Here is a 16,743-nt window from a genome sequence, read left to right as displayed (position 1 = left end):
GTCTACTAGGACTCTGAGATCCCTCTCACAGTTACTACTATTGAGCAAGGTACCACCTATACTATACCTGTGCATTTGATTTTTTTTGCCTAAGTGTAGAACCTTACTTTTTTCACCATTGAATTTCATTTTGTTAGATAGCGCCCAGTATTCGAGTCTGTCCAGATCCTCCTGTATTTTAAGCCTATCTTCTGGAGTATTGGCTATTCCTGCCAGCTTGGTGTTGTCTGCAAATTTGATGAGTTCCTTATCTATCCCCTCATCCAAATCGTTGATGAAGATGTTGAACAGCACTGGGCCCAGAACAGAGCCCTGGGGCACCCCACTACACACTTCCCTCCATGTAGATGCAGTTCCATTGAATTCCATTGATATGAGCATGTTGTTCATATCAGGGTCAATTGGAAGGGAAACTGCCATTTTTGGATTTGCAATGGAGCAAATTTATTTTATGCTGGGCTAAAATATCACACTCTGCTTAGGAACAGAGATAGGACAAATGTTTGGAAATCAAAGGTGATGAGGAAGGGACAGATGAATGTCTCAGGAGAAGTGAGCTCACTCTTATATTGGGAAGGAGACACATTCCAGCCAACACATACAAATTAAAGATGACAGGTCTGGGGTTTAATAATTCTTTTTTTAAAATATATTTTATTGATTTTTTGGGGGAATAACAATCTTTAGTACTTGGTAAACAATGTGTTGTCTGGTTCATATATTTAACAATAATCAATAATAATTAATTTCTATGATTTCATAATCAACATACTAACTAGGAATAGATTTCCTTGATCTTCTCTTCTCCCAATAGTGTACTCCTTTTACCAACATTGAGAAAATATACTTTTAATACAAAATTGAATATAAACATTTTTCTAGTATTTATGTGAATAACAATAGCATCAGTATGTAGCGTCTTTTCTAATCAGCTTATATTACAGTTGCATTTGCAAAAAATCATCTTATATAAATCTCTATAGGTCCTGTTCTCAGAATTCTTATTTAAGCTTAATTTCCCCTCAGTATTCAAAACATTTCTTGTCAGTTATAATTTTTTCAAAATTGATTATGTTTAAATATCCAAAACATTTCATTCACTTAAATCAACCCAATATTTTTACATTTCCCATATCATAAAAAATATTATACTACTTATAAATCCTATCTCTCTTACTATAAAACCCATTCATATCCAAAATTTAACCATTCTTTTAACCATATTCAAAAAGGTGTTTAATCTTATGGTACTCCATCTAGTACAGTGATGGTGAACCTTTTATAGACCAAGTGTCCAAACTGCAACCCAAAACCCACTTATTTATTGCCGGATGGGTGTGGCCCATTGGGTGGGCGTGGCTATGGTGGTCACAGCAGACTGGGTGGCATGTTGCTCGTGGAGAGGGATGCCTGTGGGTGCCGAGCAGGGTTGGGGGAGATCCAGGGGGTCACTGGTGGGTGGGGCAATGGGCAAGAGGCTCATCCTGTGGCGTGAGGCAAAGCAGGGGGCAGGGCGGAGGTGCCATTGCCTAAACTTTCCCACTTCCCACGTGGGCAAGCCTCTCCTGAGATGAGCCTGCATGCGCCTTCATACGTGGTCTGGCAATGTGGAATTACGAGCATTCGGAGAGAAACTCCTCAAAAAGAAGAGTGCACGCCTACTCCCACACCTGGCCAGATCTTTTCCAGCCCCACCCTCTGCTCTCAAGGTGCCAAACATCCTGCTTCCGTTGAGACTGTGGTGAGGGGTGGGACTGATGGCTTAGCAATGGAGACATGGAAGCGGTAGGCCAGATGATGCGTGCATGTGTGCGTGGAGTGGTTATCAACAGCGACACCGGTAACAGTAGCCCTGTGCAGTGAAAGGGGCGCATGCAGTTTGGGTGGTGTCAATGGGGGCAGGGGAGTGGCTGCTTCCTGGAAGATGGGGACCAGAGTCAGCTGCAGCAGACAGGGGATAATAAAAGCTTAAAATAAAAATAAAAGTCTAAAAAGAGCTAATACTTTCTGACCAAGGGGTCAGAGAAAGGATGGCATTGCTGGAAGGGCGGCTATGCAGCAACATCCCCTTGACAATGGTGGAGGAGATGAGGTTTAGGCTGTGCACTTAAAGGAGGGCGACCCCCACCACACTTGGGTGGTTCTTCCCAAGAAGTTCCAGCATGAATTTGAGCCCCGCGTTCTCACAGGGCCGTGTTGGTGGAGCCGGCGCCTACCGAATGGAGAAAGTGGGTGTCCTGCCAGGCCCCGCCGCCCCTGCTAGCAGCGGGAGCCTCCCAGTTCCTCTGCTCACTGTGATGGGGAAATAATCCCGGAGGTATCGCCAGATGGCCAAGGCAGAGCGGTGCCTCCTATGAGATGGCATCTCCCAGTCCAGGTAGAGCCAGGCCGCATAGCCAAGCTCTAGCAGCCAGCCGTCCTTGAGCAGCAGCACCACGTAAAGCCCCAGGCAGCACTGGGCTATGAGAGAGGCAGTGGGTGACCCTCTCCTCCGCCTTGCCAGCCCCAAGCAGTGGCAGCTGTGGCACTCTGAGTAGGCTTAGAAGCCCACCGCTCCAGCTGCTCCTACCTGTGGATAGCCCCAGCTGAGAGGAAGTGGTGGCGCTCTGCAGGGCTGAAGCAGTCAGGGTTTGGGAAGGCAGCCCCACATGAAGCAAGGCAAGCCACCACCCACAAGAGCCAAGCTGGGCATCATAACTGCCTGCCTGCCCCTGCCTTGGGCTTCCTTCGCGGCCATCGGCCTGCCACCCCACACTGGCCATGACCGCTGGCCAGCGCTGCCTCTCCTGTGACCTCCCCTGTGACACAGCTAAGTTTGCTGCCGCCAGCACATCTCATCCTCACCCAGCACCAGGAAGAAGACTCACTGGAGGACGGCAGCTGTTTGGAGGCACCGCTGGAGCAGCAGGTGCAGCAAGGCGAACAGCAACCACATGGCTAGCGCAACAAGGTCAGGCTCCCACAAGTTGTCCGCCAAGCGCAGCTGCAGCTTTTCATGGAGAGACAAGCTCCTCCTTCTCCACGAGGCCCTGCCCTACCCACCCATAAGTGAGGCGCAGCTGCACTGCTACAGGGAGGGAGAGAGGGCACCTCCCCAACAGTGGCTCCGGGCTGGCAGGCCAGTGATAGCGAACCTTTAGAGGCCACATGCGCTGAGGCGATGGCGCGTGCCCATAGAGAGGGCTCTGTGTGCCACCTCTGGCACATGTTCCATAGGTTCACAACCACTGATCTAGTAGATCAAATCAACTGTCTTAAATCTGGCTCTTGCCTATCTTATTTAATTTTAATTTCCCCTCAGTAGTCAGTACATTTCTTGTCAGTTATAATTTTCTCAAAATTGTTTAAGTATCCAAAATGTATCATTCATTTAAATCATCCCAATATTTTTACATTTTCCATATCACAAGAAAATGCTACACTACTTATAAGTCCCATCTCTCTTACATTCATACCCCAAATTTAACCATTTTTTAAACCATATTCAAACAGGTGTTTAGTCATGTAGTACTCCATCTGCTAGGTCAAATCATCTCTCTTGGGTCTGGCTCTCGCCTTCTTCTTTTGCCTAGCAGCTTTCTGAATCAGTGTGTTCAGCTTGCCAGGGGATTCTTCCTGTATTTCTATGAGTGTTGTTAAGAATGGGAAGGACAAATTGAGTGAAGCGCTTTTGAGGGGGAGTTTCACCCTTTATATTTGTTAGGAAGCTTCCACTTTACTTCTCCCTCAATTTCTCTTTTCATTTTTTGTCTCCCAAACTCTAGGTTCTCCTGACAGCTCTATAATCCATTTCATTGGAACTTCTTTCTTATCTCAGATTTGTTCTGAAGTCCTGAAAAATAGAATGTCTTTTTCATTTCCAATATAACAGTTTTGCAGGTTTTTCTTTGTATTAAGCTGTGATTTTCTTCGTTTATAGCCTCTATCTTTGGATCACTTTCCTCTGGTTTTAGTTCTATTGTTTGATTTACTTGTTCATTCTTTATCATCATTTTCTGAGAGTTTTTCAATTGTGAGTTTAGGTCAAGGATATGCTCATTTATATCATCAAAATTATTTTTAATCTTATTATGATTTGAAACAATTATCATTTGAATTAATTGCAACATAATGTGCATTTCCTCCTGGAAGGTATTTGTCTTGTCTTGAAGTATTGCTCTTGCAGATCTCTGATATTCCATATAGGGGATTTTAGAAAAGAATATTGAGTGTGGTTTCCTGCCACTTTTGGTTGGGTATGCAACCTCCATTTTCATCAAACCAACGAATCTTAAGTTCCAAACACCAAAGTCTTATATAATTCTTATCTTTATGTATAGTCTTATAGTCCAATGCATTTCCAGTTGTCAATCCATCACTAACACCTATATTTTATAATGGTTCTTCTGCTCAGGGATCCTACAATTATCAACTAGCCAAGGTTGCAATCCAAAATATTCAACCACTTAAAAACAATCCAGTAATTTCCCCCCTAGAAGAATAACCCAAGAGTCAAGGTTCTTCTTTCTCTGCAAATGATTTTCAACCTTAAATATCACAACTCATTAAGTGTTTATAACCCAAGAAGGTCAGCAGTTTTTATAACAATTGTATTTCTCATTCTGCAATAGATAACCCAGTGTATTTTTCTCCCTCTATTCTCAGCTGTTCTCTATTTAGCTAAGAGTCACTGAGGATCAAAGGAACAAGTTGTGGTCTGTTTCTGGGCATCTTGCCAATTTCTGAGCCAAAGCAGCTGTAGTTCTATACTCTGATCTACCACTAGATGTTAGTGACTATTTATGTTCAAACTTTTAAAACAAAAAGATTATTTTCTTGTATTTTCATCAATATTCTTTCAAATGGAAAATCTTAACAATTTCCATAATTTTCAGTTTTATCCATATTATAGCTTTACATTAATCCATTTCAATGTATTTCTGTCCCCCGTGAAAATTAAATTGCCGCCTCCATCTATGGAAGGGAGGGGTTATAATCCCCTTCCTTCTCACTTTTGGAAGATTATTTTGCTTCTTGGAGATCTTTTCCAGGAAATCAGTTTCAAAATAGAGAAGAGAAGATCGATATTTTCACCCAGTTCCAAACACACTGTTCATAGTTGTTCTTAGTTGGTGCTTTTGGACTTCGGATGCCAGTAGCTTGGGCTAGTCACTGGAGTGCAGCTAGCTTTCCTCCTGTTGGTTTGAAGGGCTTCCCTCGGATCAAACGGATCAACCACCCTCCTTCTTCATTGCATCTCCGGGGAGTCTTTAGACCCATTTAGGGTCCCCTGGCAATCCCTTGGCTGTGTCGCTATGATGCAAAACTGGAAGTCTTGGGTTTAATAATTCTTGTATTACAGTACAAGTGGCATTCCATCTATTGAGCACTGAAGAATCGTGAGCATAACAAGTCTATTTTTTATTAGTAGAAACAATGGAATCTTTTCTTGGTAACTTTTCATTGAATGTCACTGGCTAAAAATACCTGGGGTATGATCCAAAGTCACTTGGCATGCTTAGGTGATGGTTTACAGCAGATATGTCAAACTCGGGATGTCATGTGACATCGCGCGACGTATCGGAACTTTTCTCCCATTGCCGGCAATGGGGTGGTCGTGGTTTCTTCGTGAAACGTTCAGCCCGTGGGCCTGCAGTTTGACACCCCTGGTTTACAGGAAATACCATGAAGGTGGGTGGGTGTGGGGGGTGAGGAATAAGAAAAATGCAAGCAATTAAATATATAAGAGGCAAAGTTATATTCTGAACTTCATAATTTAGCTCTTACCTTGGCTGTTATAGATTCTTTGTTTTCTTGCATGTTTGAAATGGCTTCAGCAATCCTAGCATGAATTGTACCTATTACAATGTCTACATTAGATGGTCCATCAAAACGATCAGCCACCAACAGTAATGAATCTATTGGGGAAAAGAATAAAAAGATACTGATTAAGAAGCATATCAAACAAACCATCTGAGACAGTCTTTTTGTAATTACTATAGCCAATATTGAAAATGCAATATATATCAATGGAATATTTTACATATTTACTTATATCCTAGATATTCAGATACCATGATTTACCTATACCTACGAAGATCAGAGTACTGCAAACAATGGCATTTGCTGTAATACTTTATGTAAGAAAAGTTGGATTTTAAAGAGGGAGGATTGGAAACGTACTGACGCTTTCGAACTTTGGTGCTAGAGAACACTTGCAAGAATGCTACGGACAATGAACCAACTAAACAAATGGATCATCAAACATATCAATGCAGCATTCTCATTCAAGGCACACATGACTAGGCTCAACCTGTCCTATTTTGGACACATTATGCAAAACTGTAGGTCTCTTGAGAAGTCTGTAATGGTGGATGGCTTCAATTAAAATGGCAATGGACGTACTGTTGGAAAACCTGAAGGACTTGAGACACAGATCATCATGAAATAAATCTATCTATGTGGGTGTCATTAAGAGTCAATGCTGGCTCGAAAACATTCAATCAATTGATCAGTTTAGATCCTGATAGTCAGAAAAAGAAGTCATAAGGATAAAGTGGTGTAATAAATCTAAGAATACAAAACAAAATTTTATAATTAAGCCTGAGAACCATTGTTCAGTTTTAAAACTTTTTTACATGAAAGTGTCCATGTAGTTTACTAGAAATAGAATTCAATTTGAAGGTGACTGAACTTTTTACTCATTGATAAAAAAACCATCTTTTCTGAGGTCATTATTAATTTTTTAACTGCTTAAAATCATCCAGTCTGTGATACTGATGTATACTTGGAACTTCTATATCCTGGTGTCTTCTACAGTACATATGCTAAACTTGAAAGACTCATAATCTGTTATGGGATCTATGGAGTTCCAAAACATATGGAGAATAATATTGGATAAGGCTCATCTAAAGGAAGAAGTGATGCTTCAGAGATATTGAAAATATTCCTCTAATGCATATTTCAATTGATCTCCAACTTTGCATCAGTTAACTAAAAGGAAAAACAAGAACTCTGCAAAAAATGTCAGTGAAAGCATTTTTTCAGGCAAACATCTATAGATCTTACCAATCATATTCTTCCATTCAGTGTCCAGGTCAGCATGATTGCCCAGGCAGCCCTTCAAGACATTACGGCAATAGCTATTACATGGTTTAATGTTTGACATGCCCCGGCAGTGTGCACAATACATCAACTTCATAATAGCGCGATTGCAATATTGGCTCAGAGGGACCTTAAAAACAAACAAACAACTATTTCTTAAGGGCATATATAACAATTATAAAACACAACATGTAACCTAAAATACAACACAGTATTCAAAAGAGAAAAAGTATTTTTGTGCATGTGTAGAGAAAATCTATATAAATTTTAAAACTAAATCCATTAAGTAGAGACCTAATTTGTTTCTTATATGAAATCCTTGGGCACAGCCCACTTAATTTCAGAGTAGAACTACTTTTCAAAATGAAACATTTCAAAATCCCTAAAAACCTTGTTTTCTGAAATATTCAGGTCTGAATGCATAGAACTTGTAAGTTACTCTACAATTATTTCTTTGATGTTTTGCCAATTTAAAAAGGCCAGAACAATAAAGAAACCAGCACATAAATGTTACAGTTGCCAGCAATGGTTCTAAAATCTTTTTTTTTCTTCTGTTCAGTCATGTGCAATTCTTGGAGACTGCCTGGACAAATCCTTGCAGTTTTCTTGGCAAAGTTTTTCACAAGTGGTTTGCCATTGCCTCCTTCCTAGGGCTGAAAGAAAGTGACTGGCCCATGACCACCCAGCAGGTTTTGTGCCTAAGGCAGGACTAGAACTCACTGCCTCCTGCTTTTAGCCTGATGCCTTAACTGCTACACTAATAAGATATCTATAAAGCAGGAGTTCCCAACTGGGGGTACGAAACGCTATTCCAGGGAGTGGAAAAACTTGGGTTTTCATAATTATAGTGTATATGCATAATTCATTGTCATTATTTCAAACTTTTGTAAGGTGTTTTTGAGACTGTCTCAAAAAGGAAATGTTGCTAAAATACCGTATATACTTGAGTATAAGCCGAATTTTTCAGCCCACTTTTTGGGCTGAAAAATTCCACTTCGGCTTATACTCCAGTCAACAAAAAAACTTACCGAGGACTTGTGCGCGGCCGAGGCTTTGGTGCTTCCGGGATCGCCCGCACCTCTCCCAAGCCACCGCCGTCCGAGACCTGCCGAAGTTTGGGGAGGTTTGGGGAGGTGCGCGCGCACCTCCCCAAACTCCGCGCCTTGCCTGCCTGCTTCTTTCCGCAGCGGAAAGAAGCAGGCAGGCAGGGCGCGGAGGAACGGAGACTTGCCGACGTTTGGGGAGGTTTGGGCGCCTCCCCAAACCTCCCCAAACCTCGGCAGGTCTCCGTTCCTCCTGCCGACCTTTGGGGAGGTTTGGGCGCCTCCCCAAACCTCCCCAAACCTCGGCAGGTCTCCGTTCCTCCTGCCGACCTTTGGGGAGGTTTGGGCGCCTCCCCAAACGTCCCCAAACCTCGGCAGGTCTCCGTTCCTCCTGCCGACCTTTGGGGAGGTTTGGGCGCCTCCCCAAACCTCGGCAGGTCTCCGTTCCTCCGCGCAGACCTGCCGACGTTTGGGGAGGTTTGGGCGCCTCCCCAAACCTCCCCAAACCTCGGCAGGTCTCCGTTCCTCCGCGCAGACCTGCCGACGTTTGGGGAGGTTTGGGCGCCTCCCCAAACCTCCCCAAACCTCGGCAGGTCTCCGTTCCTGTTTGGGGAGGTTTGGGCGCCTCCCCAAACCTCCCCAAACCTCGGCAGGTCTCCGTTCCTCCGCGCAGACCTGCCGACCTTTGGGGAGGTTTGGGCGCCTCCCCAAACCTCCCCAGGTCTCCGTTCTTCCTGCCGACCTTTGGGGAGGTTTGGGCGCCTCCCCAAACCTCCCCAAACGTCGGCAGGTCTGCGCGGAGGAACGGAGACCTGCCGAGGTTTGGGGAGGTTTGGGGAGGCGCCCAAACCTCCCCAAACAGGAACGGAGACCTGCCGAGGTTTGGGGAGGTTTGGGGAGGCGCCCAAACCTCCCCAAAGGTCGGCAGGTCTGCGCGGAGGAACGGAGACCTGCCGAGGTTTGGGGAGGCGCCCAAACCTCCCCAAAGGTCGGCAGGAAGAACGGAGACCTGCCGAGGTTTGGGGAGGTTTGGGGAGGCGCCCAAACCTCCCCAAAGGTCGGCAGGAGGAACGGAGACCTGCCGAGGTTTGGGGAGGTTTGGGGAGGCGCCCAAACCTCCCCAAAGGTCGGCAGGAGGAACGGAGACCTGCCGAGGTTTGGGGAGGTTTGGGGAGGCGCCCAAACCTCCCCAAAGGTCGGCAGGTCTGCGCGGAGGAACGGAGACCTGCAGAGGTTTGGGGAGGTTTGGGGAGGCGCCCAAACCTCCCCAAAGGTCGGCAGGAGGAACGGAGACCTGCCGAGGTTTGGGGAGGTTTGGGGAGGCGCCCAAACCTCCCCAAAGGTCGGCAGGAGGAACGGAGACCTGCCGAGGTTTGGGGAGGCGCCCAAACCTCCCCAAAGGTCGGCAGGTCTGCGCGGAGGAACGGAGACCTGCCGAGGTTTGGGGAGGTTTGGGGAGGCGCCCAAACCTCCCCAAAGGTCGGCAGGAGGAACGGAGACCTGCCGAGGTTTGGGGAGGCGCCCAAACCTCCCCAAAGGTCGGCAGGAGGAACGGAGACCTGCCGAGGTTTGGGGAGGCGCCCAAACCTCCCCAAAGGTCGGCAGGAGGAACGGAGACCTGCCGAGGTTTGGGGAGGCGCCCAAACCTCCCCAAAGGTCGGCAGGAGGAACGGAGACCTGCCGAGGTTTGGGGAGGCGCCCAAACCTCCCCAAAGGTCGGCAGGAGGAACGGAGACCTGCCGAGGTTTGGGGAGGTTTGGGGAGGCGCCCAAACCTCCCCAAAGGTCGGCAGGAGGAACGGAGACCTGCCGAGGTTTGGGGAGGCGCCCAAACCTCCCCAAAGGTCGGCAGGAGGAACGGAGACCTGCCGAGGTTTGGGGAGGTTTGGGGAGGCGCCCAAACCTCCCCAAAGGTCGGCAGGAGGAACGGAGACCTGCCGAGGTTTGGGGAGGTTTGGGGAGGCGCCCAAACCTCCCCAAAGGTCGGCAGGAGGAACGGAGACCTGCCGACGTTTGGGGAGGTTTGGGGAGGCGCCCAAACCTCCCCAAAGGTCGGCAGGAGGAACGGAGACCTGCCGACGAGCCGCGGCCACACAGGGTATTCCTGTGTATTCAGGCTTGCAAAATAGCGGATCGAGCCTCTGCTGGCGGCAGAGGCTTGCAGAACGGCGGATCGGCTTATACTCGAGTCAATAACTTTTTCCAGTTTTTGGGGGTGAAATTGGGGGTCTCGGCTTATACTCGAGTCGGCTTATACTCAAGTATATACGGTACTCTACCATGAGTCATCACATGTTGGTATCAAAGATCACAGAAGACCAATAGACATATCATTAGCATAACAATGACACTGGATCAGGTTATCCGAAAGTACTGTATAAAGAATAAACAAAATGGACTGTACTTGGATATTTTGGTACAAGAAATTGGAAATGTTCAGTTATAATAACAAAATCATACCTAAGAACTGGCTGTGGAGTAGATCATGTGCAAGTTCCAAATCAAACTAAAGCAGAAGAACAAAGCTATCCAATTTCTACAGTATGATCTTGAACATATGCTGGCTATTTTCAAGATCACCAGGAATTGCTTTGAAGTCCTGAACTTCACTAGTAAGGAACCAGAGGAACTATGGAATGAAATCAAAGAAGTTAAGAATGAATGGAAAAGAGACTGCCAAAGATCAATAGACAGAAGAAAGTAAGCTGGAAATCAGAACAGATGGTGGAAATTGTCAAGAAAAGAACCCAAAGCCAAGAAAGACAATGATCTCAGAAAAAACTTACAGAATTTAAGAGAGTCATTAGAAGATACAAGAAACAATATTAGAATGTAAAGACACCAAAGATGGAAACAGTCATGGATAAACAAGGAAAGCCTTCTAAAAGAATTGTAACTATCAAAGGAAGTTCCAACAACAAATCTGCATATTAAAGGATGGACAGAAAAGAACTGATTCAAATAGGATCAATAATGTAAGGAATCTACTAAATTCTTGACAAAAGAGATGACAATTTACAAATAGAATTAGATAATGAAATTTATAGTAAATTATTGTACTTGAAGATAAAGTTAGATTAGCATTCCATTATTACCAAGTTGGAAAACAACAGGAACTCACTGAATAGTTTCAGAATGTGTAAATATTCTAACTAAGTGACACCAGCAAATCTGCATAATGGTACAACAACCAACAGATTGGACGAGGACAGTTTAGACATCAATACCAAAGTCAGGAGACGTAACATAATGTGCAAACTATCACTCATTATCCTTAATTTCACATGCTAGTAAAGTAATACTTAGGATTATCCAATATAACTTAGAAATTGCATGGAAAAGCAGACGCCAGATGTTCAAACTGGTTTTAGAAAAGGCAGAAAAATAAGAGACAGATAACTGAGAAAGCCACAGAATGCCAAAAGAAATAAATATGTAGCTCATTGATTATAGAAAGACCATGATTGTATTAACTATGTCACACTGTGGAATCTGCTCAGAAAAGTAGATATCCAAGAACATTTCATTATCATCATGAAAAACCTAAAAAAACAACCCTGTTCTAGATGGAATATGGCAAACAGACTGACTCCAAATTGTCTCATTTGAGATAAGGTTGCATACTATCTCCTTATTTATTTAATCTACCGTATATGCTGAACATATCAAAAGTGAGGATGGACCTGTCATTACTAAGCTGATGACACATTGTTGTACCTTACTGCTTTGGATCAGGCTGGAGATACCATAGAAATCTTGAACCGGTGTCCAGAGTTTGTCAGATTTTGAATGGGGCAAAATTAACTCAAATTAAGTGCCTCCAAGACTGAGTTGTCCATCAACAATGTCCAGGAATGTTGGTCTTGGTAGTTAATTTGGATGGGGAAGTATTCCACCCAAAAGAGTCGATGTGTAATTTGGGGCTCCTTCTGGTGGCTGTAGTTAAATAAAATTCTGCCTGATGTTACACTTTACACGGGACTGGGACAGACAGGTATTGGAATTCATTATTTAGCTATTTATTTATTTATTAAATTCTATTGGCTCCCCAACTCCAGTAGACTCAGATGCTACCTGCTGGATACCAAGCTGCTGGATTACTATAATGCATTCTGGAGTAGCCTTTAGTGGTAATGCAACAATTACAGCTGATCCTGTATAGTGAGATTACTGGTAAATCAATCCAGCCAAAGCATGGTAACAACTCTCCTAACATTGTTATCTTGGTTATCTGCTATATGTTACTAATAAAATTTGATGCTAACACAGCACTGAATTATTTATTTAGATTTTTATATCTTGTCTTTATTATTTTTATAAATAAAGGCGGCAAAACATACATAATATTCCTTCCTTCTCCTATTTTCCTCCAAACAACAGCCTGTTAGGTGAGTTGGGCTGAGTGACAGTGACTAGCCCAAAGTCACCCAGCTGGCTTTCATTATATCAAGCACCATCCTGCCAGGGTTGAATCTATCCATCTATTGAGAATATTTCTCTGGTAAGTTTACTAAGAGACCGAAAGTAGAGGATGACCTAAACTCAGAGAGGGCAGATCCATTATCAAGGCAACAAGTAGATAAACATGTCTTGATTAGGTCTACCCTTGTATCTAAACTGCCATGAGCTTCTGTGTGGCAGCTCCCATACTGTGGAATTCTTTACCCCTAACATCTATACAGCCTTCTCATTCCTTTCAGATATTCAAAGAAAATTTAATTTAATTTACCGTAATTTCATTGGGCCTTCAACCACTTTTTGGTTTATGAATTTCCCAAGATGGGGCAGAATTGAATTATTGGTAGCAAATGCATTACTAAAATAGTATTACTTTTTTATAATTTGATTTATTATTATTCTTTCTGATTCCATTCAGCAGGAATTTTAGAGAGCTAAATTTTGGTTGGTGGGGTATCTCATTCATTCAGATGTGTTCCAACAAGCTTTTATCAAACCTTTAATTGAGGAATATTAAAGACGTATTTTCCAAGAGCCATATTATAAAGTGGTTATGGTTAAGGACTTGTTTAGGTTTGTGTGAGTATCCTGATAAATAATCTCTTTGCTCATAAGAAATATGCACGTTATACTCTAGAATAAATGAATAAATAATACAGATAAGTAGGATATCAACTAGAGGTTGCTTACATCAACTGGACAATCCTTTGAATTATTTCTCTTTTTAAATAATTATATCATAGGAAATCAGAGTAGTATGTCATCTAGATTTGATATAATTTATGTTGAAAAACATTTTTTTACATTTTACAATATGCCAGGAAGCTCTGCAGTTTGCAGATTTAGTAACTGATATGAAAATAGAATTTACTCGTTTCTCAGATAAATACATAAGCAGACAGTACAATACCAGCTCTTGTATTAAGGGCTAACTATAATTATTCAGACTTAGTTATACATAGGTATGCTCATTTAAATTAATGTGACTACAATCGTTTATACTTTAAATATGCTAAGTTATAATCAACTCATTCAAAAGAAATTCATTAACTTTTTAGTCCCATATTTGTTCTCAGATAGTTTCATGTAGCATTTGAATAAGTCTTCCCTTCTTTTCCCTTTTTTTCCTCTTTTTTTTAATATATTTTATATTAATAGTGTTTGTAGTTATCCTATATGAGCTAGAGAGTGATAGATTTTAGAGTTTACAGTTATTAGCATATGGTTGTTTATGATTCTTTTTTTTGTTTTTTATACCTTGTACTTAGCTCTGGGAAGTCGGGGGGGGGAGGGGGGGAGGGGTAAGGAGGGAGGGATAGGGGAGGGGTAGGGGGGTTTGTTAAAGATAAAATGTATGATAAAACTTTTCAATAAAAAAGAAATTCATTAACAACTTATTTTTATCCATCAAGGACACACAAAGGTCAGAATCTTTAATGATGAGTACAATCTCCATTGAATTAGGGATTAGTTTAGACTTTTTATCTATTGTAGAGTGATTTGTCTTGATTTTAAAAGCTTCATATTTTGATAAATTCTATAAAACGTGAAGACAGGGAATTAGACATATACACAGAAATAGTAATAATAATAATAATAATAATAATAATAATAATAATAATAATAATAATAATAATAATAATAATAATAATAATAATAATAATAAGTTGGAAGGGACCTTGGAGGTCATCTAATCCAACCCCCTGCTCAGGCAGGAAACCTTATACCATTTCAGGCAAATGGCTGTCCAGTCTCTTCTTAAAAACCTCCAGTGTTGGAGCATTCACCACCTCTGGAGGCAGGCTGATAGTATACAAAACAAAATGAAAATGGAAAGTACAGGGATATACTGGATTTTAGTGTCTAATGGAAAGCAACAAACACACCTATAGTGCTATCTTTTACATTTTATGAAAGCTATCACCGGCCAATATTGTCTAATTATGGTCTAAATTGAGATATGCACTGACATGCCTTTGTGAGTTGTGTGTGGGGAGAAGAGAGAGAATTAAATTAATGTGGTAATAAATAATCCTTAATAAAACTGGATTCATGTATTTAATCTACCTAAATGATGGTAGCGAAAACAAGACTAAGGCTTATGTTCTCCTTGCTCCATGGTCAGTCGCAATCCACAGCATAAAAGGAGAATTCTAACTGTTACAACACCTGTGTTGCAAAATTATTAATAATCCAAGAATTGTTGCTTGACATATACTTATCCTCCACCTTAAAAACAAACAGAAAACTAGTGGATCCTTCATGAGGAAAAAACACATCTGGATAGAGTGTGACAATGAAAATGAGAATTGTACTATAATCCTCTATACTGAAGTGGTATTTATTTTCCTCAAACTGCTTGCTCAAGTCAATTAAGTTGAAGGGAATGTGTTTACAGATCCACCAGAAATGTCTCTGTGTATGTGTGTGCATGTATGTGTACAGAATAAATCTGTAACAATATTATCAATAAAAATATTTCTATGTGATAACCACTTCTTATATGCAGTTATCTCCTTTTTGATTTAGAAAAGGTGATTCCATAAAAGTTTTCTGAAGTTCCTCTGTTCTAAGGTTCAGAACTGGTTGGCTGGCTGATGTGGAAATTCCAGGATCCTACATCACATAAAGAGCTTGGTAGGATGATGAGGGCCAGACTGATGAGGGGAAGAAGGAATTGGTGTATTCATCTTTTCCCCCCATCCTATTTTTATTCAAGGAAGACAAAATCCAATTTATATAAAGCGTCAACTAAGCCTCCCTGAGACACTAACAAAGAGCTGCTCCCTTGCACAGATCTAACATACAGTCAAATTAAGCAAGCCTCTCGCTGGCTCTGGGAGTAAGATCTTTCTCTGTCCTCATTGGAGGGGGGAGGATTTTGGGATGTGGACCTGCAAAACTGCCCCCCCTGCACTCACAGCCCCCCCTTCCCCAGCAGATGGGCCTTGGAGTCTGTTGCACTCTGCACTCTAGGAGGAGTTGGTGTACTCATCTTCACTCTCTCCTTTATTAAAAATATTGACAGAACTTTGGAATGAAAAAAAAAATCCATTGAGGGATGATTTAGAATTTATATTGGATTTATATTTCTCCACTGTGTAGAACAACATATTATCTTTCTTTTGAAGTTTACCTCAAAACCTAGGCCAAAAGGAAGTGTGCTGATGGAGCATGAGAAAACCTGGTTCATCCTCCCACACTCTTTCCTTCAAGCAGCAATTTCTTCTGCCAAAGACACAGAGGAATTCCACGGGGGATAAAGGAGTGGGAGGAGGGAGAGGGGCTGTGGGGTAATCCACCATCTGTTTTAACAGATGGGTCTGTCACATCAATCTAGTTTGAGCCTAAGGGCCAATTCCAGCCTTCCCCAACCTGATCCCCCGAAGACATGTTGAGAAAGGTTTTGTGATATTATGAAAAGGCAAAAATCTGTTATGGTATGTCTTTCAAGCTTTTGCTCTCAGAAACTGTGGCCTTCCAAAAGAACAATGCTTTGCAATCTAGAGACCTAGCCTAAATTTATAGGTGTTTATGGTAGAAACATTCCCTTATTAACATTACTATTAACATTATTATACTGTAACTATTTGTTTATTTTGTTGGAATCATTAGCCCTTGAAAATGTAATATGAATTTAATTTCATGGTAAACTTAATTATTAAGTAATTAAAAATCACTTAATTATGATCCCCCAGCTTTATAACTTGTCCATAGGCCTTGGAACACTATTTTTAAATAGATCTGGTGTCTGAATAATGCAGTTTCATCTCACAATGAAGTTTGTTATACTGGTACATCTTTTAACATAGTTCTATTACATCTGAACAAAAAGTCCTGTTCCAGGTGTTTACTAATTTGGGCTACTACTGTGAAAAGAAAGCAAATTCTTGGATAAAAAATGCTATCTGGAAGTCAATACACTTAGAAGACTAGGGGAAAATGTTCACTTGATCCAGTGTGTCAAAGAGAAAATACAAGGTATATTGTTGTGTTGGTTCTTTCACCTGATCTACCTCTATAGGGTGTTTACTACAGGGTGACTATTGAAAAAATACCTTACAGTGTGTGAAAAGCAGTCTCACGGATCCATTCGAAAGCCCATTTTCCTTAATTCTACTAACCTGCCAGCAGAATTAAAGTGGTATGTGAAAATATTA

General features: G+C 42.0%; 1 protein-coding gene across 2 annotated transcripts in view; it reads right to left on the bottom strand.

Moving 5' to 3' along the window:
• GPC1 (glypican 1) overlaps positions 1–16,743 on the bottom strand; it is a 230,513-nt gene that overhangs the window by 10,869 nt on the left and 202,901 nt on the right. For both annotated transcript variants that reach the window (XM_081328830.1, XM_081328831.1), the window contains exons 4-5: positions 7,048–7,213; positions 5,767–5,897 (exon numbers count right to left, since the gene is read on the bottom strand). In XM_081328830.1, the coding sequence (XP_081184956.1) occupies positions 5,767–5,897; positions 7,048–7,213 (297 nt within the window). The remainder of the gene's footprint in view (positions 1–5,766; positions 5,898–7,047; positions 7,214–16,743) is intronic.

Source organism: Vipera berus, assembly GCF_964194415.1.
Source record: "Vipera berus genome assembly, chromosome: 5".
Taxonomy (NCBI): domain Eukaryota; kingdom Metazoa; phylum Chordata; class Lepidosauria; order Squamata; family Viperidae; genus Vipera; species Vipera berus.
The sequence above is the reverse complement of the archived record's forward strand: the minus strand, read 5'-3'. Positions and strand labels throughout refer to the sequence as shown.